Here is a 26,223-nt window from a genome sequence, read left to right on the forward strand (position 1 = left end):
TACGTCACTACCATGCTTGATGTGACAGTATTCACCGCAGAAGTGATGATGTAACAGGATTAAATATAGGTTAAAACAATTTTTGAATATATCGCTCTGCACTACATGCAGGTTGCAATCATCACTTTTGTATGTCTGCTATCATAGATTGAACACAATGCTGCTTTTTTCAAAGATACTAATCTTACAAGTGTGAGTGATCAGCATGATATGAATATTCTATAGAATTATGATCCAGGATTTTATCCCTGCTCTAGATCTTCGACACGTTTCAATGCTGAGGTACCGCGTGAGTGTACTAGTGCAGTGCGATATAATCAAAATCTGTTTTAACCTATTGCTAGGGTAATTAATCATGTTACATCATGACTTCTATGGCGAATAGTGTCTTAAAGCCAAGCCTTGAAATAAGCAGGCGCTGGGAGAAAATTTGCCCTCTGAAAGCCACCAATTGCTCCTGTCCTTGTAAAATTCACATGAACCAGGAGCAATTTTCTATTAACAAAATTGCTCCTGGTTCCAGTTTTGCACTTGATGCAGTAGTGCTGGTATGCAGAAAAGGATTTACTATTTGAAAATTACCCCTCTTTTTTCAGAAATTGCTCCAGGTTCTTGTAAAATCCCAGTGAACCAGGAGCAATATTTTTAAAAAAATGCTCCTGGTTCCAGTCTGCTTATTTATTGAAGCACATACTTACTGGTGGTAGAGGTGGTACTGGTCCAGGTGGTAAAGTAAAATGTATGGCAACTTTAGGTGTTTGTACAGGTGGGTCTGTTGCAACAGGTGGGTACGTTGGGAACACTTTCTTTTCCGTAACTGGTCTTCTTGGAGTCGGTAATAACGTTGTTGTCGGTATATATAACACTGTTGTTGTTGGCATTGCTGTGGTGGTTGGTATCCTTGGAAAAACAGTCGTAGTGAAGAATGGTTCTTGTGTTGTTGGGAGGAATGGTTGTGGTGTAGTAGTGAAGAATGGTTCTGGTGGTGATGTGGCTCCCAGTGGTATCCATATGGGAGATGTTGTTTGCGGTGTTGTTGTTGGTGCTGTTGTTGTTGGCGGAGGTGGCGGCTGTCGGTTAATGAAAAGTAAATGGACAGTAAGAACAAATCATGTGCAAATGAATGGATATAGACATAAGCAATACTTGTAATGGAGTTCTTCTAAGTCATGCGGGTGCAATGTCTTCATCGGCTAAATTAACAAAACAAGAAAGGCACAAACATTTATTTCTACTGACAATTTCCTCTATGTATTTTGCAATTCATTAACAACTTTCTGTCAGCAACTATAAATAGACACACTAACATTAGACATTATACAGAAAAAAATACTACAACTAGGGATGTAGGTCTACTTTTAACATCAGTCCGGTAGTTATTCTAGTCCATGGTTGGTGTGGTTGACATGGCATTAAAGTTGCAGAATTGTAAATCCAGTGTGCAAGGTAGGTACGGAAGTGTATTGATTACCTGCCCAACTGCATGGCAAGCACTAACTATGTTCAGGTACACATCTACTCTGTTCATAATAGTACGTCACCTACAACCTACATATTAACCATTTACACCCGGCCCCCAACTCAACACAAAAGTTGGCAACCATGAGAGTTACCAAATCTTTTAAAGACCCCCTTTGCAATGATTTTTCATGAAATTTACCCCCCTTTTTCATGCAAAATCGAGGACAAAATTTGGCCAAAAACAACCCCTCTTTTGTGGTTTTTAATGACTAGAATTTCCAACACCCCTTTTCAATGACTAGAATTTCAAACACCCCTTTTCAGTGACAATATATATTGACATAAAATTACCGGATTTTCCCAAGTACCCCTATTATCCAAATTTCGTGGACAGTGCAAATTAAATACCCCCTATTTTGCTGATTTCACGGTCAAATTTTGCGGACTGTCCAAATTAAATACCCCTATTTTCCCAATTTCGCGGTCCTCACTACTGGTAAAAAAATTACCCCTTTTCCGCACTATTTGGTAATTCTCATGGTTGTCAATTTTCAGTGTGTTGAATTGGGGGCCGGGCATTTACAGAGGCACTTAGTGATCCGTAATCTCATTTCCCCACTTCTTTCTGAACAGGTTGATATTTTTATGCAATTTTAAACCTTGCATAAAATGCATACATGACCAACCTTGCATTTTTTTGTTAGAGCAACTTTTAGTCTTTTAGTCATTTACAATTTCTTTGTGTTTCATCCCCCTCCCCTACACATAAAAGAAACTTGGGAATACATTATCAGAATCAATTGAAAAGTTCAGTATGTTTTACAATAATTTTAGGTCAGTCATCCTTAGAAAACAATATTGAAGAAAATAGGTTGAGATAACCTCTGAATCACAAAATGTAACTACCATCTTTAAAAATTTGTTTAAAAAGCTATAATATGTACAACCTTGCTATAATTAACTTAACAAAATTAACATCACAAATGATGTGACCCCATCTTACATATCCAGTCAGGCTAAATATTACGGGTAATTTTATGTAATTGAGATATAAGTTAAGATGGGCAAATGAAAGGACACATACAACATTTACATTCAACAATCAGGCAGGTTTTACACAGAAAGTGGAGGTTTTTGGAATTACATTCAACCTAATGGGTACAAAACCTTCCTAAATCAGGGAGGTTATCAAATTTGTTTGTAGGAATGTACACTAAATTCATTAACTTCGGAGAGCCTTTATGAGAATCAGGGAAGGTTGACATCTTTGCACATAGGAGAGAATTCCCATCATAGTGTATAACCTCACAACCCCTTTTTGCAAAATATGTTAGTATGTTTCCCCCCACATTTGGTACTTTTCTGCAAATGATCCAATTAATAATGATTTATCATCATTAAATGGATCATTTAATGATGATTTATCATCAATAAATATCTAAAAATATTATTGCTTCTGACATATGAATGGCTAATTGAGGTCACATTAGATACAAAATGAGCACCTGTCCCTCTAAACTTTTTGAATGAGATTGCAATAACACTACATGTATTTCAAACAGCCATTCAACAAAGAGTAAAGGATCAAAGTAAGGAAACATTATTAACAACATTTACAACAATTCAGCATCGAAGTGGTTACGTAATTCTCTTGGTTACGGATCACGCTACTTTGGTATGCCTTCGAGTGCCATATACTTTATGTGGTGATCATTTCTATCGTGGTTCATTACTCTAGCGCGTGATCCCGTTGACATAGTAACATTACGTAACTCGATACTGAATAGGTAATCAGCAAATACTCTACTAGAGGACACAAATGAAAATGAGCAAAACATAAGATAACTATTAGACCTAAGTCTCGAACTGCATACTAAAAAGGGAAAGAACTGAATCAGCTAAAGAACATGCTAGAAAAAATATCAAAGAAAGATATACTTCTGCTGATGAACCATCATCCGTGTCTCCAAGGTGTTGATCACTTGGTATAATGCCTGGGTACTCAGCATTACCTATAGAAACACCAGGTATATTTGGCGTATGTGGGGTAGCAGCAGGAATTTCTAATGAACCAGAACCAGAACCTGAAGATGGGTAATTCCACCACCATGCATCATATACCCTGGATCTGGAGTAACTTTTATCAGAGAACAAGTTATAATAATGTTTATATTTTGATGATGTGGTTTGAGGGGGTTCTGTCGGCTCAGGTGTTGTGAGGAAAGTGTTGACTGGTTCCTGCGGCGATGCTGATGGTGTTAACGGAATCCACAGATGTGCTGTACTTGTCACTGTATCAAAACCTGGAGTGGTCGGAGGCATTGGCTATAAATGTGGGGAAAGAAATAAAGAAAACATATTTTATAGATTTTCATCAGTAACTCCGTGGCGACTGACAGTATTTCAAGATGAAACCTCGGTCAAAAACTGTGATGTATGAGGTGTGGTAAGATGATGACAACAGAGAAGACAGATGTACATATTCATAAATGATGAGATGATACCACATAGCTGTACGGAACCCAAATGAAAATGATGAGCAAAATGATATCGACGATGGTTTTGATGATGCACAATTAGTAACACCCCAAAACAGAGATGTACGAGGATGATACTTCAGATGAAAACAGAGGAGATGGATAACAGAATAACTGGATTGACACCAGGGAGAAGACGGATACCGGAACAACTGGAATGACATTATGGTGTACATTACATAAGATGACAACGGTCACTTCAGGTAATCTTCATGCACTGCTTTTCTTGCCAGAAAACAAAATGATGCTAAAAATGTAAGTGATATACATGTAGGCCTATCCATTAAAAAACCCTGTATGGAACCTAGATGAAAATGGTGATGATGATGATGATGTCAATAATGCTGATCATGATGTGCAATTACATAATTTGCTAACTTGATGTAGCACTCTAAATATTCATGCAAAAATTGTATGAGATGTATGAGGATAACACTTCAGATGACAACAAAGAAGATGGATACTGGAATAACTGGATTGTCAATGGAATCAGGCAATCTTCATGCACTGCTGTCTTGCCAACACTGAAAACTAAATGATGCTAAGAGTGTGAAAGTGATATGCATTTAACCATCAAATGATAGAAGGCTGTATGGAACATAGATGAAAATGACATCAACAATGATTTTGATGATGCACACATATAACTTAAGTCTGCACAAAAAGTAACACAGCTGTTATCAATACGCTTCTAGCTTCAGGACTAACAATTGTTTTCGCAATAATATGTCAACATAAAAAGAAAGATGATTTATTTACACGCATTTTGATACCCTATTTGTCCAATTTTGTTCAATATTAACACAGTAGTTTTTTGAAGCTATTCGTATTGATTTGAAGTCAGCCCAAAGATTATGGAGGGTTATATGTGTTACAATGTTTGTGTAATAACCATTGATCGCTGAAAACTGCAACTTTTAAATTCGGGTATTTTACTTCAAAAGCACTACTGTGTTGTTAATATTGAACAACATTTGACAAAATGGGGTATCAAAATGCGTGTAAATAAATCATTCTTCTTTCTATGTTCAAATATTGTGAAAACAATTATAAGTTCTGAAGCTATAGGCATATTTATAACAGCTGCATTACTTTTTGTGCAGACTTTAAATTGATGTGGTACTCTAGATAGTCATGCAAAATAATAACATTCAAAAATTGAGATGTATGAAGAGTCATTGATACCAGGGAGAAGACAGCTACCGGGATAACTGGATTGATACCAGAGAGAAGACAGATACTGGAATAACTGTAATGATAACTGGTGTACATATTCATACATAAGATGTCAAACATCAGGGAATCTTCATGCACTGCTTTTCTTGCCAGAAAACAAAATGATGCTAAAGAGTGTCAGTGATGTGCATTTGTCCATCAAAAACTGTATACATAAATATGGAACTTAGATGAAAATGATGATGATGATGCTGACAATGGTGATCAATGATGCACAAATACATAATTTGCAAGGATGATTAGAATAGATAATGAACTTGAAAAGAAAAAATGAATAATTATAAGATGAATGAAAAAGCAAGGAACATGTTTAAAGTGAAACGATTTGGTCTAAATACAGGGTGTCCCAAAAAAAAGAGGCCCCTCATTGCGCCCTCTTTTTCGCCTATTTCTGAAAAGTTGATCAAACATATTTTGGTATGTAAAGAAACCTTTATTTGTTAGCTTTAATAAACCAAAACAATTATTTCAATCGGCTCACAACTTTTGAAGATATGTCCTTTTAAAGACAAGTACCCGTGTCCACAGATATCAAACAGAGTGGTTGGGATGGGTCATGCTGTGGAGTGGCCTGCAAGATCACCAGACCTCACACCACTTGATTTCTTCATTTGTGGCAAAATCCAAGATCTTTGCAAACGTATTGCTGCTATATTCGTAAGTATCCGGCACACAAGGTTGGTACGCAACGCAATTGATGCAATGTGGAGGCAACCAGGTAGAGGGCAGAGCAGCACATTAAACTCACTTCAAAAGAACCAAAGACAAACTAAACAGCCCTTTTCAGGGCTACCTTTTATTCCAAAAAGAGAAATGACTTATGTTGTCAATAAAAAGAAAGCAAGAAACAATAAAGTAAGAAAGTAAGAAACATAATAAAACAAAAAGGCATAAAATAACAGAGAAAAACATAAGTAATTGCAAGTATAGCAAAAGAAGTCCCATCCCACATCAATTTCGCCCAAATTAATGACACTTAACAAAATCCATAACTCATAAGCCCAACGGTAAAGTCCATTCCCTAAAATAAAGTTGTTATTTTATAAAGTTATCATCGAGGAATGTTTTATATTCATGCATGTTATATGCACTTTTCAATCTTTGAAGTAGCCAAACCTCCTCCGTGGACAGAGTGAAAAACGGATACATTTCTTTAAAAGGGCATATCTTCAAAAGTTATGAGCCGATTGAAATAATTGTTTCGGTTTATTAAAGCTAACGGGTAAAGGCTTCTTTACATACCAACACATACTTGATCAACTTTTCTGAAATAGGAGAAAAAGAGGGCGCAATGAGGGGCCTCTTTGTTTTGGGACAACCTGTACCATAATAATTCTTCAAAAAGCAAAACATCAACTGATAAGATGACAATGAATTGCTAACCTGCATGCAAGTAGAGAAAGGAAAATGCTGCTTTAGGTCATTTAGATCTTGGGTACAATTACCCAATAGGGTACAACTTGCTAGACTTGAGTCCAGTCCTTGTTTACGGAGTTTAGGGTTAGGGTTTAGGTTTGGGGTAGGGCATTCTTGTAATAAGACTAGTAGAGTTGCACCCTATTCTGTAATCGCTCAAGATCTTGTCATCTACATGTATACTTGATCAAAAGGATAATAATAGATATTTTTCATGCAATGAAAATATTCTGGAAACTTATGTAAAGGTAATGAAAGCTGCTTTAGTACACACTTTATGCAAAATGAAAACATACATGATGGTTTTCATGCAATGATGATATTCTACAGTTTATCAATACAAAAAGTAACATTTTCCCAATTTCCATGTACAAAATAACAAAGATCAAAAGCAGTGAAATACAAAAAGATTCATGCACTACTTGGGAAAGATCTAGAATACAAGAATTCTAAACCAGTGAAATGATACACTTGAAGCTACAGTTACTAAATGATCATACCATAAGGAAAGATGCAAATTATGAAGACATCAATAATTGAAGTTGGGATGATAATAAATAAGTCATAACATATCAAATGTATGTATATGGTGCAGTTTATTTACGTAATCAGTTATGAATTGTGGGGTATGAATACTCTGAATGTGTTATAATAAATTCTAGACTTGTCCAAATTCAATTTTCTTAATAAGTATAAATTCACAATTTGGAACCTTTCAACAGTCGCAAGATTCAAACAAATGTAGTTTAACACCATTTCCTAGACATTCAAATATTCACAGCCATGGTTTTATGTGATGATCCTAACATTTCCACACATTACAATTCAAGTCTTCTTTTTTTTACAGACATACATTGCAAACAGTTACTGTAAAATTGGCAGATCACTCTTTACAAGTTAAACTCTGTTATAAATCTATATACCAGAATTTACTTTGAAAAGAAAGAATTTTGATTGAAAGAAAATTATTTTTAATAGATTTTATATAGAGTTGAACTTGTAAAAGGTGTTTGTTCATAATGAAACATTTCTGGCATAAGATTTTACTGGCATTATATGAAAAATATGAGCTTTCATAAGATGCCCAAAATCTTTGATTTTTTTTTGTGGATTTAAGTGGGGGGAATGAGGCTTTCAATCAGGTAGTCACACAACTTCAACATATATGGGAATGTTGAGTGTCTATGGTGAACATAATAAATCAAGTGATACCAATTTTGTTATTTTGTGATATTCAGGTAGGCCTACATTATGTACGGACTCATATTAATAAAGATCACTTTGATGAGGTCATAGGCCTACGATCAGGTCAAATCACAGATGTTTAAGTATCTGTGGTCAAATCAACATGCCAGCACCTGTTGAAGCATAGGATATAATTTTTAATTAATCCTGTAAAGTTTACAACTTTGCTATGACACTGGATTTACACATTAGGGATGCACCATTAGATTCTCAGGGTGGGGGTAGGAAGTTTTTCACAAAAAAAAAACTTCACCCGCTACATGAGCAAAAAAAAAAACTTTCCCCACCAACACTAAATAAAAAAGAAAAACTGCCCCCACCTAAAAGTCTTATTCAGATTCCCTTTTACAAATTAAGCGTACTGCTAGCCTTCCAGCGTGTATTATTTGCACAAGGTCCAATGCACACGCTTGACGTCGCGCGCATATACGCGATGGTTAAGCTGTCAAATGAAATATGAATAAGACTTTAACTGTGTATAAATGCATGAAATTAAAAAAAAAAAAACATGGCAAAAAACAAACTTCGCTGAAAGCGTCCCTTAATCAGATGACAATATAGCTGTACTTCCAGCAGCGTGCTATGAAAGTATCTGTATATTCTCTGCCCAGTATAAGTAGGCATACATAATTCATTTGATTTCTTGGAAAATTGTAGGCATATCTCTTGTATCTTCTGAATTTGTGACATGACATGACAAAACAGAAAGGTCATTGAAACAAGTCTGTTTTATCACTTGATCATTATGTGTGAAAGGCTGCACACTGTACAAAACGATAAATCACCTGACCATATTGAAAGAACATCTTCATTTACACAGAGATGTGCCTAGAAACCTTTCAGGGCTGCCAGGCAGGGCTGAATCCAAAATGTGTAAAAATGGGCAGACTATATTCAAAACCTTGGAGCATGAGCCAATCGCACACAGGTAGGGGGGGGGGGGCTGAAAATCCCCCTTCATCATGGATGCATATGTTTATGGATTAGGGGAGGGGCAGTACTAGTCCGGCATCTAGTAAGGTTCTGCAGATTATAGCCCCTCTATAAATTCAGGAGGGTAAAGTCCCTGCAGCTGAAGCTGGGATAGCCTATGTTGAATATGAAACTGATATAAAACCTAGTTGTACATCTGCCAATTATATTTATTGGAAAAAGGTAGCAATTATCAAAGAAAGTGAAAACACAGGCATAAATACTACCATACCTATACACTTTACTTTCTTCTCCATATTATTACCCCATTGCACTGTTCCCCATATGCAAGGAGACAAGCTTCGATCTGGCATCATACATGAATGGGAATTGAATCAGTCTAGGCCCTCCCTAACATTATGTGAAGTTAATACATTTCCTTTCATGTCTGTTGCCAGTTTGAGGCTCTCCTTGCACACGGTAGAACCATGCAATGGGTGAATTAAGGAAAACATTATCTTACAATCATGTGGCTACAAAAACAAACAAACAATTAAAATACATCCTGATATTAACTTCCATTCTATGTTTTTCATCTACTGTTTTCATCATATATCTTCCACTCAGCCAACAACAAGTCATACCACTTCTCAGGTTTAGAGGCTTTCCCCCATTGAAAATTTTCTTTCCTGTGCACATATTTGAACCTTCTCACCTCTATCAGCTGGCAAACTACATGAACTTTTTTGCTCTCTTGATCTGTCATTCTGGAAAACCTGTTGCAAGTTCACAAATGTAAACACAGGGCATAATCCCTATAGACCTTTTTATTAACTGTAACTATTGAACCCAAATTGACTTTACAACCTTGAATTTGGAACTCTAGTGGTGTATTTCACTTTAAAAGAAATTGCTGGGTGTCTTGTGTATGGTGAAACCATTTCGTTCACATACTCATGCATAAAAGAGCGAAGACCCTCTAGCTGTAGTGTTTTAGATCTAGGTAACATGCAGTTCAATGTGCTTTTATCAAGGGTGTCCCATAAAAAGCATGTTCCAACGAATGTTGTGATATTCTATATTTCTAAGATGCCACATCTTTTTAGCTATCATTTGCACACAAAAAAAAGAGCTCATTTTTGATTTTGATATAATGATTTTGAAGATATGATCTTGAATGTAAATATGGTTGCAGGAAAAAAAATTCAATTTCTGTTGACTTCAAGTTGCACCATACTGGTTAATTGCGCGCACACAATGTATCATGCAAAGGGGAGTTTCTGAAGTCTTATGTGCATACGTTTGTGACCAGGACCTTACCCAGGATTTTTTTTTTGGGGGGGTGCTGATTTTGAAAAAGTGGACCTTTTTTCCAAGGGGGGCAATTTTGTAAAAGTGGACTTTTCCTCAAAATTTGGACTTTTTGGTCCAAAAAGTGTAAAACCCTGATTTTTTTGCTTGCTATGCTCGCAAAATTGTCATATTTTGGGACTTTTTGTATACTTTTGCACATTTGGGGGGTGGTGGTGCAACCGCACCCCCCCCCCTGCATAATGAGCCTGTCTGTGACTCAATTTTTCTCAAAAACAAACCATTTTGGTAAAAATGAGACATGTATAAAATATATCTTTACAGGATAGAGAATTTTGGCATGTTTTACGATTCTTGAGTTAGGGCCTATAAGGAAAATATCAAAAAATATATATTCTCTCTATTTTGACCAATAACTTGCCCAAACTAACAGATCTAAATTTGAATGCCATTTTTAAAATCCTTGAACTATTTCCTATACGATTTATATATCACTTGTTACAAAAATATTCAGGAATTTTTTATTAAAATAGAAAAAATGATCCAGGGATGGAGGCATGCAGCAATCGCTCAAAAGAAAATTTGATCCAGGGATGGAGCGGACGCATGCAGCAAGTGCAAAAAACAAATATTGCAAAATTGGACCCATAGCCATTTTAACATTCAAGTTTCTTCAAAACTATTTTATCAAACGAGCTCTGTCTTTTTTCAAATGATAGCTCAAGATGCAGCTTTCATATAATGTAAACACTAAAGGATTGGTGAAAACACATTTTCAAATATCACAACATTCATTGTCAAATTACACCTTTCTCGCTATTGTCTGGAGTAAATCATCGGACGCAGGCCTGGCGGACTTACGCTGACCATTGTTCACACTGCTATTACTCCAAGTGGTAGCGCCAACCTCTACTACTAGCCACTTGCGCCGACCAATTTCCGCCAGGCGTACGCCGACAATGTGAACACAACTACTGTTATAATACTTTGTGTACTTACTGTTATTCCGTGAGGTCTGCTACATGGAAAATATTCTAAACAATTGTCAGCATTTGCATCTGAATCTGTCAGTACTGCATTTTCTATACTACCCTGCAAAAATCATACAAAATTATTAAAACACAAAGTATAAGTGTATGTAGAAACATTGCCTACATAACATTACCTAAACATTGCCTAATCACAGTGACCTATGTGTGTGATTTGGTCACTTTCGGCACCCCGGGTTTCGGTGTCATCCTGGGTTTTCATCACTTGGCAACTGCAGAATATGTTTTAGCACATCTATGCTTGTTACATAACTTAAATTCTAAAATCTAAGATAAGTCCCTTCACAATTGATTCTTTATTTACTGTTTTTAAACATAGATTTTAAAAAGGCACATAGTAACTTATTAGCAATTACTTATTATTTTCTTTATTTTGAAAAAACATTGCATTTTGGCATGGTGGATTTAATTATATTGCAATTCGCTGTCGTAGTGCATGTTAGAATATATGACCGTTGCTAGGTCAACTGGCTCACGCTTTCTTTATAACGAACCACTGATCAAAATGATCACAATACAAACCTATGGCATATAAAAATTCGGAACAGGTGTATGAGCCCAGGCTTGATCTAGTAACCAATACCAAGATTACCAACATGCACTAAGACAGCGAATTGTGGTCGATTGTTGATCAGAAGTAATATGATCAGAGTAAAAAAGTAGCAAATTAATGTAATTAAAATGTTATTTAACAGAGAAAATGTGAAAAAAAATCAAATAATTAAATATTTTGCAATTCTCAATTTGGATGTGGGAGGAAACAGTAAACTCAAAATCAATTGTGAAGGGCCTAATAAATCTATCATATCAATGATTTTTTTACATTTCCTGATTAAGATCCAAGAAAACTACATGTGAAGTTTGGTATCATATTAATTGTACAAGTTTCCTCCTTTTCAAATGTGTATTTGGATTTTCCTTACAATAATACTTGTGAGATATGATGGTTCACACCCTGTGCATTAAGTCTCAATAAAAATTATGGAAAATCTCTGAATGTCCTTTAAACATCAACTACAATTTATATTTTCTTTGTATCTTATTGTTGTTATCAAAAATCATTAAAGTTGATGAGCTAAAATGACTGAAAAGGTTCATTTATATAATTTTGCTCAAGATCAATGCATTATAAATGTTCAGGGTACTTTTATTTTGCAGAATTTTGCCTTGACAATGTTTCCAACATGTTACTCTAACCTCTCTCTAATTTTCATGTGCATTATTTATAACAAGCTAATTTGCATAAATGCTAATTAATTATGCATATATGCAATGCACTATAAATGCCTCAAATCCCACCTTATATGATTATGATACTTTATTATACTTACTTGAAATGGAGTGTCTGTATCAGGAAAACTACCTCCCATTAATATAGTTCCATCTGTTCTGATTTTAATTTTGCTTTTTAATTCTAATTCGTTGACCAACTGGCAGTCAAGATATGCTACAATTTTATTTCTTTGAAAGCTAATACCAATTTTATGCCAATTTCCATCTCCTCCAAAAGGATCTATGGAATAAAAACTGTGAAGAAAAAGAAAGCATTAGTTAATATACTGTACATGCCTGAAAAAATGGGGGAACCTGGCCAGGAAATGTTGCTATTTGGAGGGAAATTTTTGTCTTCTAAACAAAGAAATACATTAGAAATAATGGGAACATTTTCAATATTGGAGGGAAATTTTGCAAACTTGGAGGGAAATTTTGATGATGTTCCTGGGAAATATTGCATTTTTTCCATCCCTGATACTGTATGATCTTGAATACCATAGTGTACTGGACATTTATTTACATTATGATGATGATGATGATGATGACAATGATGATGATGATGATAACAATGATGATGATGACAAATTTACATATTATGAAGATGATAATGATGATGATGATGAAGATGAAGATTACAATGATGATGATAATGACAATTGTATATGATGAAGATGATGAAGATGATAATGATGACAATGATGAAGATAGTAATGATGATCATCACCATATTTATGATGATAGTGATGATGATGATGATGGTGACAATTATATATGAGGAGGAAGAAGGTAGATGAAGTATGATAATGCATATGACAATGGTGATGATGATAGACAATGGTGATGATGACGACAATGATGATGAGAGTGATGATAGCGACAATTATAATGGTATTTTAATGGTAGGCCTACTTTTAAAAAAGTGGGTCAGTGGGGTCAAAATTTTTGTTTTCACTAAATAGAAATATAACATTTCTTCATTTGGGTACATTTATCATTTATCTTTCAGAGGGATTACCTCATAATTTGATATAAATTGCTCAAATATTTTGTAACTGCATAAAACCAGTTAAAATCTTATAAGAAAAGAGTACAAAACAGAAATCCAAATCCATTTCAAGTGTTCAGAAGCTTTCAGAGGAAGAAGGTCCCAGATCTGCCAAAGCTGCCAAATATTATATTGCTAGATTTGGCATGTTTAGCACTTAGTAAAATCTTAACCCTCTCCATGTGGGTGTCGACAAGTTTCACAATTGTTTTAAAAAATTCAAAAACATCAGAATTGTACAAGTTGCTTTTTTGACATCCCCATGATTTGAATAAAAAAGGCTACCATATCCTATCACAATACCAAGTTTGATATAATATTGGATGGCTGAGCATGATACCATAACATATCGGATGAGTCATAAAAATATCGGACGAGCCAACGGCGAGTTCGATATTTGTATGACGAATCCGATATGTTATGGTATCATGCGAAACAAGCCATCCAATATTATCATTATTAGGCTTTCTTAACTCCTAATAACCCTGAAAACATAATAATGAAGTTGATCGGTTATTAGGCACGTTCAGACCTGAATTATTACTCGAGTTAAATTTTTTACAACCCGTGATAAGATACCACAAATATTTTCGTTAACTCGACTGATTGTCCATACGTAGCTTACCCGATCTTTTAACACGAACGCTGACGTGAATTTACCACGACCATTTTGTACCCAGGGATAATTTCTGGAAGTTGCGTGCAGGTTCTAAAAGTAAATATGCAGTCCGATTGTAACCCAATTTCATTTGAGTAAAAATCGCAACGGAAAATGGATGTAAAATTGAAGCTCTTTTGAAAACGTGAGGCAAAACATTCTAAAAGAATTTTATTTAACAGTTGACAAAATATTTTGTCAAAATTGTTTGCCCAAATATAACGTTTTAAAAACGTATTCATGATCTTTTTGCTATTAAAAAGTTTTAAGAACATTTTTGTGTTTGCTGGGTTTACTCTCCTACACTCATATCAGCGAAGAAAAAAACGCATTTTATGCCTTGCTTCATCTAGTAGTTTTAGAGCAAGAACTGATTGAACGCCGATGGTTAATTTGTAGTAAGGTCATGTTTACCTCGACTGTTACCTCTAGTGCAATCCACACATGCATCTACCTCGACTGCTCCGGTCGGGTTAAGGATTTACCTCTGACTTTTTTCAGAGGTAAATTAGTCGGGTTAAGGTCGGGATAAGCTGCCCCGACTCCTGTCCAGACGGGCACATACTCGACCTTTATCACGAGCTTACCCCGACTGGGCACTTTACTCGAGGTAAATACCCCTTTACTCGAGTTAAATACCCTACGTCTGAACACGGCTATTGCGTTGTAGCTGCAGAGTGGATTAATGGTTTTGCTTCTGCCCGGATGGACTAACAGCCACCAACCATCTGGGCGATAACATAAGCCCCACATATGTGTGGTGGCCAAAAATCTCAAAACTTGGGCTTTTCATGTTGAAGTCTATAGCTATAGCACGCAAAGCAACAAAGGGGGGTGGGGGTAGTGGGAGCCGTAACCCTCTCCTATTATGGATCGTTGTCGAGTTCCTATACGGGAAGATTATTTAAAGGGCAGCTATTGCAGGTGTGTCCTCTGTGTTGTAAAACCTTAATTTGTTTATCATGGTTCATTCCCATTAACTTTTTCATACAGAAGTACAATGAACATTCCTTCCAACTTTCTCAGCATCACCTGCAGTTCAAATGTTGTTGGTTAACTTTTGACTGAAAACAGGCACAATCCATGGAAATTATTACCTGCATTTGACCATAGGGTCTGTGATTTGACTGAAACCTACTATTTAGTATGTAGTTTATTTATATCCCTCAAAACCTGGAGTAAATATTACCACAGATCCTGGAAATGTAAGTAGGGTCCTGCTGTTAACCCTTGCCGTAAGACATAAAACACTGACCACTGCCTGACATTTGCTGTTTTTCAGACTAGCCCTATTGGTCTATTAGTTGAGCTAATAAAAGTTTCTTTCACTTTCACTTGAGGATATTCAACAAACTTTTATGGGGATGAGAGAGTCTATATTGCCATAAAGACCTTCACAATTGATGCTTAGTTTCCTGTTTCATGGTTAAAAACAAGGGATGAGGTGACTTTTAATTATTAATTATTAATTATCTATTATTTTCTTTATTTTAAAACAAGTAGTCGCATCCTACATCAACCTGTTTTGACTAGGAACATGCATTTAATTATTTTACAACTATGTTTGATTTTATACATAAGTAATGGTACAGTTATGTTTTTTGTTTATTCATCATTATAGTTGATATAAGCAAAGTCAGAAAGTAGCAAATGGAAGTCATTAAAAGTTATTTTAAAAGAGAAAATCCAAAATAAAAATAAAATAATAAAATATTTTGCAATTCTCTACTTTGGACGCGCACGAGAAACAGGAAACTAAGAATTAATTGTAAAGGGCCTAATACAGGGACCGTCTATTTTAGGATTTTTAAAAATCAATGTATTGGCCACTCAATATCGATAAATTGGACCAATCAATACCAATTTTTCAACAAATTTGGACCATCGATATACCAAAAGTCAATATTTTCAGCCAAATTTAACACAAATTGTTTTAGTTTTTACAACTCCCCCCCCCCAATTTTGGGGAAATTTCAAAAAAATTGGCTACAGTGAGGTGAAATTGGGCTATTTCTGGAAAAAAAAATATAAAATTTTGAAGAAAAAAAATACCCATCCACATACCAAAAATTGGCCTAGAAAGAGGGGACATTAAAAGCAGAAAATGCTACCCATGTTGCAGCACATCCCCCCAGGTTGTTGCAAAAGGCCCTGTAATATCAGGCAGTTCATGGCTTACATAGGCTAACAACATTTTAGATAATCAGTTGCACATTAAATATTGAAATGATTATGTAACATTGAGAAAGTAATAACTAAGATTATTTGTTTTCAGGAAAACATGTCTATTCAGGATTTGACTGATATATTTGGCGACAAACATCATATACATGCAGCATTAATGTTGATACAAATTGAAATCCTTCAGTATTATGGGCAGTTACTGTCAAATTTCAAAGGAACAACAATTTAACAATTATTTATGAACACAGAATTTGGTGCATAATCCTATGACCACATCTTCACAGATTCTGTACTATACTCTTTATTAAAGGCACAGTCTCAATAAAATTTCCTTTAAAAGGGAAAGCCAGCCTCAATGTAGAAGGGGTCTTGTAATTAGTTTTGGTCAATGTGAAAGGCATTTTTAGGATCACGCTTACATCCATGTTACATGACAGTCCACCAAACCATCAACGATGAGAACATGTACACTGAAACAGCAGAAAACATTAATTCCTAATCTCATGTCAATTAATTAAAACCAATCAAAAAAAATTATTCATGCCAGATAATGTAAATGGAAAGGAAATTAACCAAGGAATCTTAATAGGCACTCTATTCCTGGAAGGGTTTTTTATTTTCATATTTTGAATTGGACTTAGTTTTTAATTATTGGCCAAATAAGGGACTAAAAATGACATTTTTAAGGGATGGGAGCACATCAGGCATATCAAATTGCATTCTGAATATGAGGAATGTTCTTCTCATATCAAATAATTTAGATTTTTTGAAATTCGCGATATAATACAAATTAACCCCAGACAAAATAATGAAATTGGAAGCAATGATTTGCGTCTTTGTCAGACGTTCAACAGACATATATGATTTATTTGCAATAAGTATGTAACACAAATATATAGCATGCATATAAGGAATCAGCACCCAAAACCTGGACTTATTAGCAAAACGATATTTAGATTTACAAAGGACCCTGATGACCTATCAAAAGTCACCACCCCAGTGACCTACACAGTAAGGGCTTATAAATATCTTAAAATAAACAAGAATATTTTAGAGGACCTAGATGAAACCTATCTTAAGTCACCACCCTCGTGACCCCTACAGAGGGAGCTGAATAATATCTTGTTAATATAAAATATAAATATAAAATAAGGAATATTTAATATAGCACCACAGATGACCTATCTGAAATCACATCCCCAGTGAACTACAAAAGGGGGAGATTATAAATATCCAAACAAAGAGCACAGCCAGTAATATAAAATGATATGGGCTGAAACCTTTAACAATATTTGTGCATGCAAAATATATAATATATATTCCTGTAAGATGGTTTCCAGGAATCGTACATTCATATATATAGAAATCCCTGACAGGTTAAATTGGATACTTGATCCATACTAAAATGTCTACATACTTTAATTTGTGTGCATTTCTTATCCATACTTAAATAGATATATGTTTCAAATTAGAAAATCTCTGCCAGCGGATTTTAAATTTGTTTAAATTGATGCTAATGCTTTAGCATTGCTCACTTCAAATGACATGGTTAGACATGTGTGTATTTTTAATCAACTACAGCTATCTCGTCCTTTTCTTTTAAATTTTTGTTTGAAAAGCTATAACATATGAGATAACATTTAACTATATGCTTATTAGCCCAAGGAGAGAGATTCACTTGAGATGTACATTTTACACGATGAAGTTCAACTATCCGCAGGGAAGTTCTTGATTGATATAGCAAAGGAAGGCACCTATCAAGAGTTTCATGATTTGAGCAATTTACCGCTCACAAAAGGAATTAGACGACTGCACCAAACCAATCATCAAATCACGAATATCGTGACCCAATCTTTGCTCTATCAATTACGTTAGAATTGCTTTTTAACTTTAACATAGAAACTTAAAATTTTCTTTATAAATTTTTCCGCACCACCACTACCATACTCTCAATATGAAAAATTGCAAAGGGAGTGGTGGGTGGGAAAGAAAATTTTTTAAACCCAACCTAATCTTGTTGAATCTGACAAAATAATGACCAAACAAGAAATGATCGAATGCAAAACATTGCCTGTGTACCACGTGACTTGGCAACAGTACACAAATTCACACAATAGGCCTTACCAGCGGGCGGACCACAGCATTTATTCTGCAGGGGTTAAATTGGTTTTCAATTGATGGGATTGAAAACGTTATTAACCCCAGACAAAATAATGAAATTGGAAGCAATGATTTGCGTCTTTGTCAGACGTTCAACAGACATATATGATTTATTTGCAATAAGTATGTAACACAAATATATAGCATGCATATAAGGAATCAGCACCCAAAACCTGGACTTATTAGCAAAACGATATTTAGATTTACAAAGGACCCTGATGACCTATCAAAAGTCACCACCCCAGTGACCTACACAGTAAGGGCTTATAAATATCTTAAAATAAACAAGAATATTTTAGAGGACCTAGATGAAACCTATCTTAAGTCACCACCCTCGTGACCCCTAAAGAGGGAGCTGAATAATATCTTGTTAATATAAAATATAAATATAAAATAAGGAATATTTAATATAGCACCACAGATGACCTATCTGAAATCACATCCCCAGTGAACTACAAAAGGGAGATTATAAATATCCAAACAAAGAGCACAGCCAGTAATATAAAATGATATGGGCTGAAACCTTTAACAATATTTGTGCATGCAAAATATATAATATATATTCCTGTAAGATGGTTTCCAGGAATCGTACATTCATATATATAGGGAAATCCCTGACAGGTTAAATTGGATACTTGATCCATACTAAAATGTCTACATACTTTAATTTGTGTGCATTTCTTATCCATACTTAAATAGATATATGTTTCAAATTAGAAAATCTCTGCCAAAGAAGTTAATGGATCATGCAAGAACTGAATGAGAAATAAACTTCCCAATCCCCCCCCCCCTATTTTTAAACATATTCTATTTATTTTTTAATTTTCATCAGTTAAGCCTGGGGGATATGGGAAGCTCTCTGGATGTTCTTTTGCCTGATATATAGGAGACCAAACGGTGACTGTGAGTGTAATCTCCTACCCATAGTGGTTTTGTCAATATTACGCATATCTGGATGACTATATCTGTGGGTAATGACACGTTAACTCTGCTCTACAAATTTTGTGTGCCACTTGTTTATATTTCTGGTACATCTAAGCCCCGCACCATGTTTGTTATCATCAAACGAGAAGTGTGCCATGCTATAAAAGTGTACAGTGAACTAGGATAACATGCCTATTCTATAATATAATTGGTCAACATACTTCTTGAATCAACGTGATAACTAGGCGGCTGCGCAACCTCACGAAAAAACTTGAACACATTTTTTTGATTTTGAATTTTGTTGAACAAGAAAAATTTGAGGGCATAGTACTTGGCCCCTGCCTAGGCTATCCCATGCCAACCTGGAGTTGATTCCTTCCTTAGTACAAACAAACTTAATCGATCAAATCCCACATGCTAGACCGGCTTTCAATAAATATTTATTAAATAAAATACAATAGGGCAATTCATGGTTCTGAACAAGATGATCGTTTAAAACAATACAAAACAAAACAAAAACAAACATTCATGCTTCTGAAGCAGCAACTTGGCACATTCCTTGCTTATTAACTTATACCAATCTGACAATTGAATTCTTAAGCGTTCTTGTACTTAGCCCTAAATTTACATCTCCTTAATCCACTATATCATGTGCACATATTCAGTGTGCATTCCAAATGTTATGCATACTTTCATTAAACAATTTTGAGTACCTAACAACTGAAAGTATAATTGATGATGCTGTACAAGTGTACATACCTGTCAAATGTTCAGAATGTCAGAAGATTGATTGCAGCAACTGCAGGACTTTGGGAACAGAGGTCTATTTGTCAGATGACATTCAAAAACCAAATAGACTGTCCCTTGTGAATGCTCAACATGCAACATCTTGGATTGGACAGGCAGAGTTGAAACAACACTCTTAAAATCACAATACCAGGTCAGTCATATTACTTATGACCCACAAGACAACGACGACGTACAATTGTACGTGATTTGTGATTCTTACCAGATTGTACACCATTTTATGTTTTTAAAGCACTTGACATGATTCTTCCATTTTACGTGGTTTGTAGGTAAAGCAACGTGCAGCATTCAGTGTTAATTCAAAATGTGCAAATATAAGTCATTGATTGCTGCAATGTAGCTGCTACGTGGCTCCATGTCTAACTGAAGTAAACCCATTATCATGATTATAGGTAAATGCTTGATGAAGAGATCACCGTCAAATATTATTGTGGTCATAAACAAATCTCCAGTCTCACGACAAGCAAGTTGAAGCAACACGTCTTCCCTCCTGTTACCTGATATAATCTGCAATGAAGAAAACAGAAAAAGGGAAGCAAATTGTGCAAGCAAAGGCTTTTGCATATATCATATATACAAGCCTGATTATTAATAAAACTACCTTACTATATACTAAGGAGTTAAAAATTGAATTGATCTTGAACATGATTATTTTTCCATTTATTGTGTTTATTTATTTACCTCTTTATTTACTTTTCAACTTCTTAAATATGCCAGAAGGTCCAAGTGGAAAGGCAGTGTGCTCTGTTCCCACTATCTAGGCGAGCTTCACAAAGATGCTGCCAAGTAGAGTAAAACCAAATCTAGTAAAAACTATATGCCGAGTTAATTTGGGCAAGTAAAAGGAATCGTACCAAGATCTACCAAACTCGTTTAGTTGTTTTACATCAGATGACTCTACAATTTTGTTTTCCTGATGATACATCTTCTATGAATTCCTTAAATACCAACACCTATGCATATGTCAGAAAACCCATAAAACGATCTTCGAATTGTTAAATTATAGGGCTGCTACTCACTGTTAATATTTTCTGTAATTTACATACGAAGGACTCTTAACTTTGACCTTCACCGATTGCCTTGAATGACCAAAATCCAACAACCTTTGCATATGTCAGAAGAACGACCACCAAAATTGTTATATTATAATGCTGCCCTTCGATGTTAGTATTTTATGCCAGAAAGGAAATCTGTTCACATATCCTAACCCTTACCGATTGCTTTAAACAATTTTCCAGGAATTTTCATGAAAATCCAACCAAAATTTGACTTCCAGTAATTCAAGCTTTTCCAAGAGCCACTAACATTCTTTAATCAGACTAAATGATTCACGAATATCCCACTTGTAATATCAGGATATCATATACCGCGCATCACTAATGCACCTCAAGCGATGTTACTATATTGCATATCGCCCAACACTTGTTTACGATCTCTTGGCCATATCTTGGCTAGATTTTATCTTATTTTATTATTATTTTCAACTTCGGATGGGAATACAAACTGCTTGTAAATTTTCCCGACACTAACTACCGAAAATACATAGCGCCCCAAAAGCGCTGCCTGTGAATGACTCCTGTCCCACGATTGGACAAAGCAGGGCATTATGCAAAGCAGGAGTCACAGCACATCTCGCATGGCTCCGCCTCGTTACCTTTTTAGGACTGACACCCTGGGATTATTTGATAACCCCTGCAATGCCCTGGAATTTATTGCAGCAACAACAATACAGTTTGTTTTAAACCCATATCCCATGGTTGCTGTTTCTGATCCATGTGTTTTTAACCAGGCATTGATCTTTCCGTCCATGGATTCGATAAAATCAAGCATGTCGAATTCTGCAACCTATACCACGCGCCTATTTCATCCTGCAGAAGTCCGACGTTTTTCTCTCAATTAAGTTGATACATTATGTGAACGATGCAAATTATATGTGAAAACCCATAATTAAACTAAATAATAAGCATTTTAATCATAACTGCTCCTTATTGGCACTCAAATTTCGTTTCGGACACAACTTAATATCGCAATTTCAACAATGTAAATATCTTTGTTTATGTGATACATGTTCGAATGACGTCATTCCATTAATAAATAACTTATGTAATTTCTCGTAAATGGGTTGATCAATAATCTGTTGATATGCATACAGAAATTGGCTATTTGCAAAATCCCAGGACTGATTGACGGTAAACAATTTACGCAATCATCGAGACCGCCATTTAGTATTGCCAAACCAGCGATTTGGTAGCCCAATTGGGCGAATTTCGATTTTATTTATTTATTTATTTTTTGCGACTTTTGACAATTTCCAAGCCTCAAAACCAATGATTAAGGAAATTTTTTGCGACTTTTTAACATTTGGCTCCCATAAAGTTAAACCAAATTAAAACATTTTTGGAGACTTTTTGATTATTTGGCCAGCAATTCAAGCAGAAATTATTTGGCAACCTGGTTTTGCGTTCTGCTTGTGTGAATATCACAGTTTGAAAAACTTAAACCCGTGTCAAGTGAAATTATAAAATAAATCGCTTTTCGACCCAATGTTATTTATACTTCCAATGCCCATTTTTTACAAACGTGTTCTACCTTTTAGGCTTTAGGCCTAGGCCTGCTACTAAAACCCGGAATGATTATAAAAGCAAATTTCTCACCGAATCAACTCATCATCTTGACTGCTCTCAACACCGCTGCGGATAACGCCCGACGCTGGGTGACCCGTTCACGTAAAATTGTCACATTCTGCATTTAAAATACCAGCAACTTCGCCTCTCTATCACTCGGGTTAGTTTTGTCCAACTATTTGTATTATTTTATAAAATATTTAAGAGAATCCCAGACAATGTCACAATTTCCACTTGCCGCAGTACCATCACTATGATAATATTGACGACTTTACTTGATTGCTGCAGCTAGTTGTTTCGATGCGTAAATTCAACAACGATTTTCCGTTCATGTAAAAAGACTTTGGAATCGTAAAGGGAACCAAACTGGAATTATATCATTAGCCTATGATCGCACTTGTACTTTCATAACTGATGAATTATCAGCTATGCACCTGGCGAGATGCTCTCGGTGATAGCGCAAATAGACATAAAATTCGATCCAGCTGGTGGTATAGGCTCCTTTTCTCCCAATGTTCCACTCAAAGTTCTTGAAATTCCAAACCGCCGCACATATTTAAACCCAACCTAATCTTGTTGAATCTGACAAAATAATGACGAAACAAGAAATGATCGGAATGCAAAACATTGCCTGTGTACCACGTGACTTGGCAACAGTACACAAATTCACACAATAGGCCTTACCAACGGGCCGGACCACAGCATTTATTCTGCAGGGGTTAAATTGGTTTTCAATTGATGGGATTGAAAACGTTATTCTATTGCAAATTATTAAAAATTGATATTTTTGATATTTTTAAATGTCAAAAATATCAGTCCTCGAAAAAGCAGTCCTCAAAAAAACAGTCCTCGAAGTAAACTGTACAAATCTAATGATATGTACTTAAAGTGTAAAAAGCCATCCATCATTTGAAAATTTTGATGTTTCATATTGAAGAAATACAATATAAAAAGACCTAAAATGGTTAAAATAATGTACTTCTGAAAAATGAAGTTGCATTTTCTAATTAAAAAAGTAACTGAGGTAATTTCATTAAATTTCAAGTCTTAAGGGTAGAGACAATAGACATTTTTACCTAAGGAACATATTCCTGTTTATAACATGAACTTGTTGTATCTCAATACTATAACAACTTCAGCTGTGTAACTGCAAAAAAGTGGTTCTTTTAATTAAAAATACAATAAATAAAATCACTCTGCGCTTTTTGTACTGACCAGACTATAGTAATATTTATTTGTCGAAGGAGATTACTTTTTGTCTGTTTTTTTCTGTGCACACTATAGAAAACGCTTTACAATGTAGAAATCATGTTATGCAATACTAGCAGCTATTAATCATGCTTCAGTGGGCAAGTACCTGTATACTTTAAATGGTATGGAAAATTGTCTTGTCCCAGGGTCACTTCCACTGAGCTCTCGACAGTGGAGGCATTTTCTAGGGTCTATGATCTGGAGGTGACTGATGCGTTATACCATGCGTTAGAAGCCTATTCAGTGATTTCATCTGGAGAAGTTAAAAATCAGCGAAATTCAGATTAAACATCTTTCTCTGGCACCTTTGTTAGTGTTGATGTGCAAACATGTGGTAAAGCTAAAAGCCGTGTATTAAAGACAAATAAGTTTTTTACATGAATCTGCAATTTCTCTACTTAATTGAGAAATTAGCTACATCGGTGCATTTGAATGGGGCTTCTACCTTGTCAATAGCTGTCAATTACTGCTGCTTTCCTCGATTCTTGCCAAAACACCGGTTTTAAATCAGATACCTAATGACTAATGACTTATCCTTCACTTTTAGGCAATTTATACACAATTTAAATTTGTTTTTCACTTTTTACACTTTCGATGAGATCACAGAATAAACCTTTAATTACGACCCCCTTTCAGCATCACTATCACCCAGAACACCCCCCCCCCCACACACACACACACATTCAATCTATCATTATCCTGATTCAGATGCTTTTATTTTTTTCATTTACCGAATAGTATTTTGAATGAGTAGGCCTACACAGCCGTAGACCTCATTGAAGTGCTCCCCCGGGGTAGTCCTGTTACTCTATTGATTAGAATCTTTCTTACTCATTCCCATCCATTTATGTATAACAATGATACGCTTATTGTACGCAAGACTGAGTTCACCTGTTGGAAAATTGCTCAACTCTATTCCGTAAAATCATATCGATATACCCGACTTAAACATTAGTTTATTCCACACACCACAAAGCTTGCACTCTATAGGCAAGATTCCAAACTTCTGAAAACAGTACATTACGATCAAGCGCATTGGTTCGAATCAAATTGTTTGAAATCAATCAATATGAGAAAGAATTGGGATTCCAATACGCTAAAGGCATAGTGGCTTGTATTCTGTCAGAGCTGGAAACGCACGCTATGGCATGTATTTTAACATGTTTAAAGTGACTTGAGGTGGTGTTCTGTTTTGGAATATTTTTGTCATTTCATAGAGGAGAAATATGCTGAAATATTTGCCAATAACGAAGATCAAGGATTTATATATATACATAGCCTAACCGGAATAGATATGCAAACTACATAAGACGTTTGAGGTAAGTTTGTAATGTTCTTCATAGCAAGAACACAGAAAACATTGGCAAAAATGCAACTTCTAACAAGAACGCTATATTCTGTGATAGTCCATATTTACATGACTTTGGCTTCTCGCTTAAATTCTACCAATAGCACAGCCGATCTAATGTTATCTGCGATTGCAGTACAGTTTAGAGAAATAATGTGGCTGGTTGTTTGGTTAAAATAACCGATAATTTTAAAAATATCGGGATGCAAGCATTGCAAAAGACGTTGCAAATTGTCGATGAAAGAGCTTATAAATTAAAATCACGGACATTAAGCTCCACAATAGGCATCTACATTCCAAGAGGAAACGCTTTTCAGAAACATACCACTCTTTTTTCAGCAATCGCTGAAACCTAAATATGCAATTCCAGGTGATTTGTAAAAACAGTGTGAGAGTATTTGACTATGAACTTGGGACACCGAAATAAATACTTGCATTGGTGCCAGACCTATTATAATGATACGATAATTAGGCCCCCAATAATGGCTTTCATTTTAACCGTTATTTGTCAAACTGAGATTTTTCCTTTTTGAGAAATTAATGAATTTATCGAAAAACTTTTTGGAGAGTGCCTACTTAATTGCTTGTACCCTTAATAAGGTTGAAACATTCAAGAATTGATATGGGAAATTCATCCAAGAAAGAAAGTATCCACAAAATGACATCTATGTGGCCACTGCTGGGCCACTGTCACATCTAGAGTTTAATTGATTTTAAATTTTCTACAAATTTGCTGTAGAAATAGTGATGTAACAGGATTAATTACCATAGCAATAGGTG

At 35.3% G+C, this 26,223-nt stretch overlaps 1 protein-coding gene across 1 annotated transcript in view; it reads right to left on the reverse strand.

Annotated features, from left to right (window-relative positions):
- Positions 1-26,223, reverse strand: part of LOC140166021 (uncharacterized) — a 120,779-nt gene that overhangs the window by 64,410 nt on the left and 30,146 nt on the right. Inside the window, exons 4-6 of the mRNA XM_072189394.1 lie at positions 12,499-12,694; positions 11,118-11,210; positions 699-1,070 (exon numbers count right to left, since the gene is read on the reverse strand). Of these exons, the coding sequence (XP_072045495.1) occupies positions 699-1,070; positions 11,118-11,210; positions 12,499-12,694 (661 nt within the window). The remainder of the gene's footprint in view (positions 1-698; positions 1,071-11,117; positions 11,211-12,498; positions 12,695-26,223) is intronic.

Source organism: Amphiura filiformis, chromosome 12 (genome assembly GCF_039555335.1).
Source record: "Amphiura filiformis chromosome 12, Afil_fr2py, whole genome shotgun sequence".
In the NCBI taxonomy this organism is placed as follows: domain Eukaryota; kingdom Metazoa; phylum Echinodermata; class Ophiuroidea; order Amphilepidida; family Amphiuridae; genus Amphiura; species Amphiura filiformis.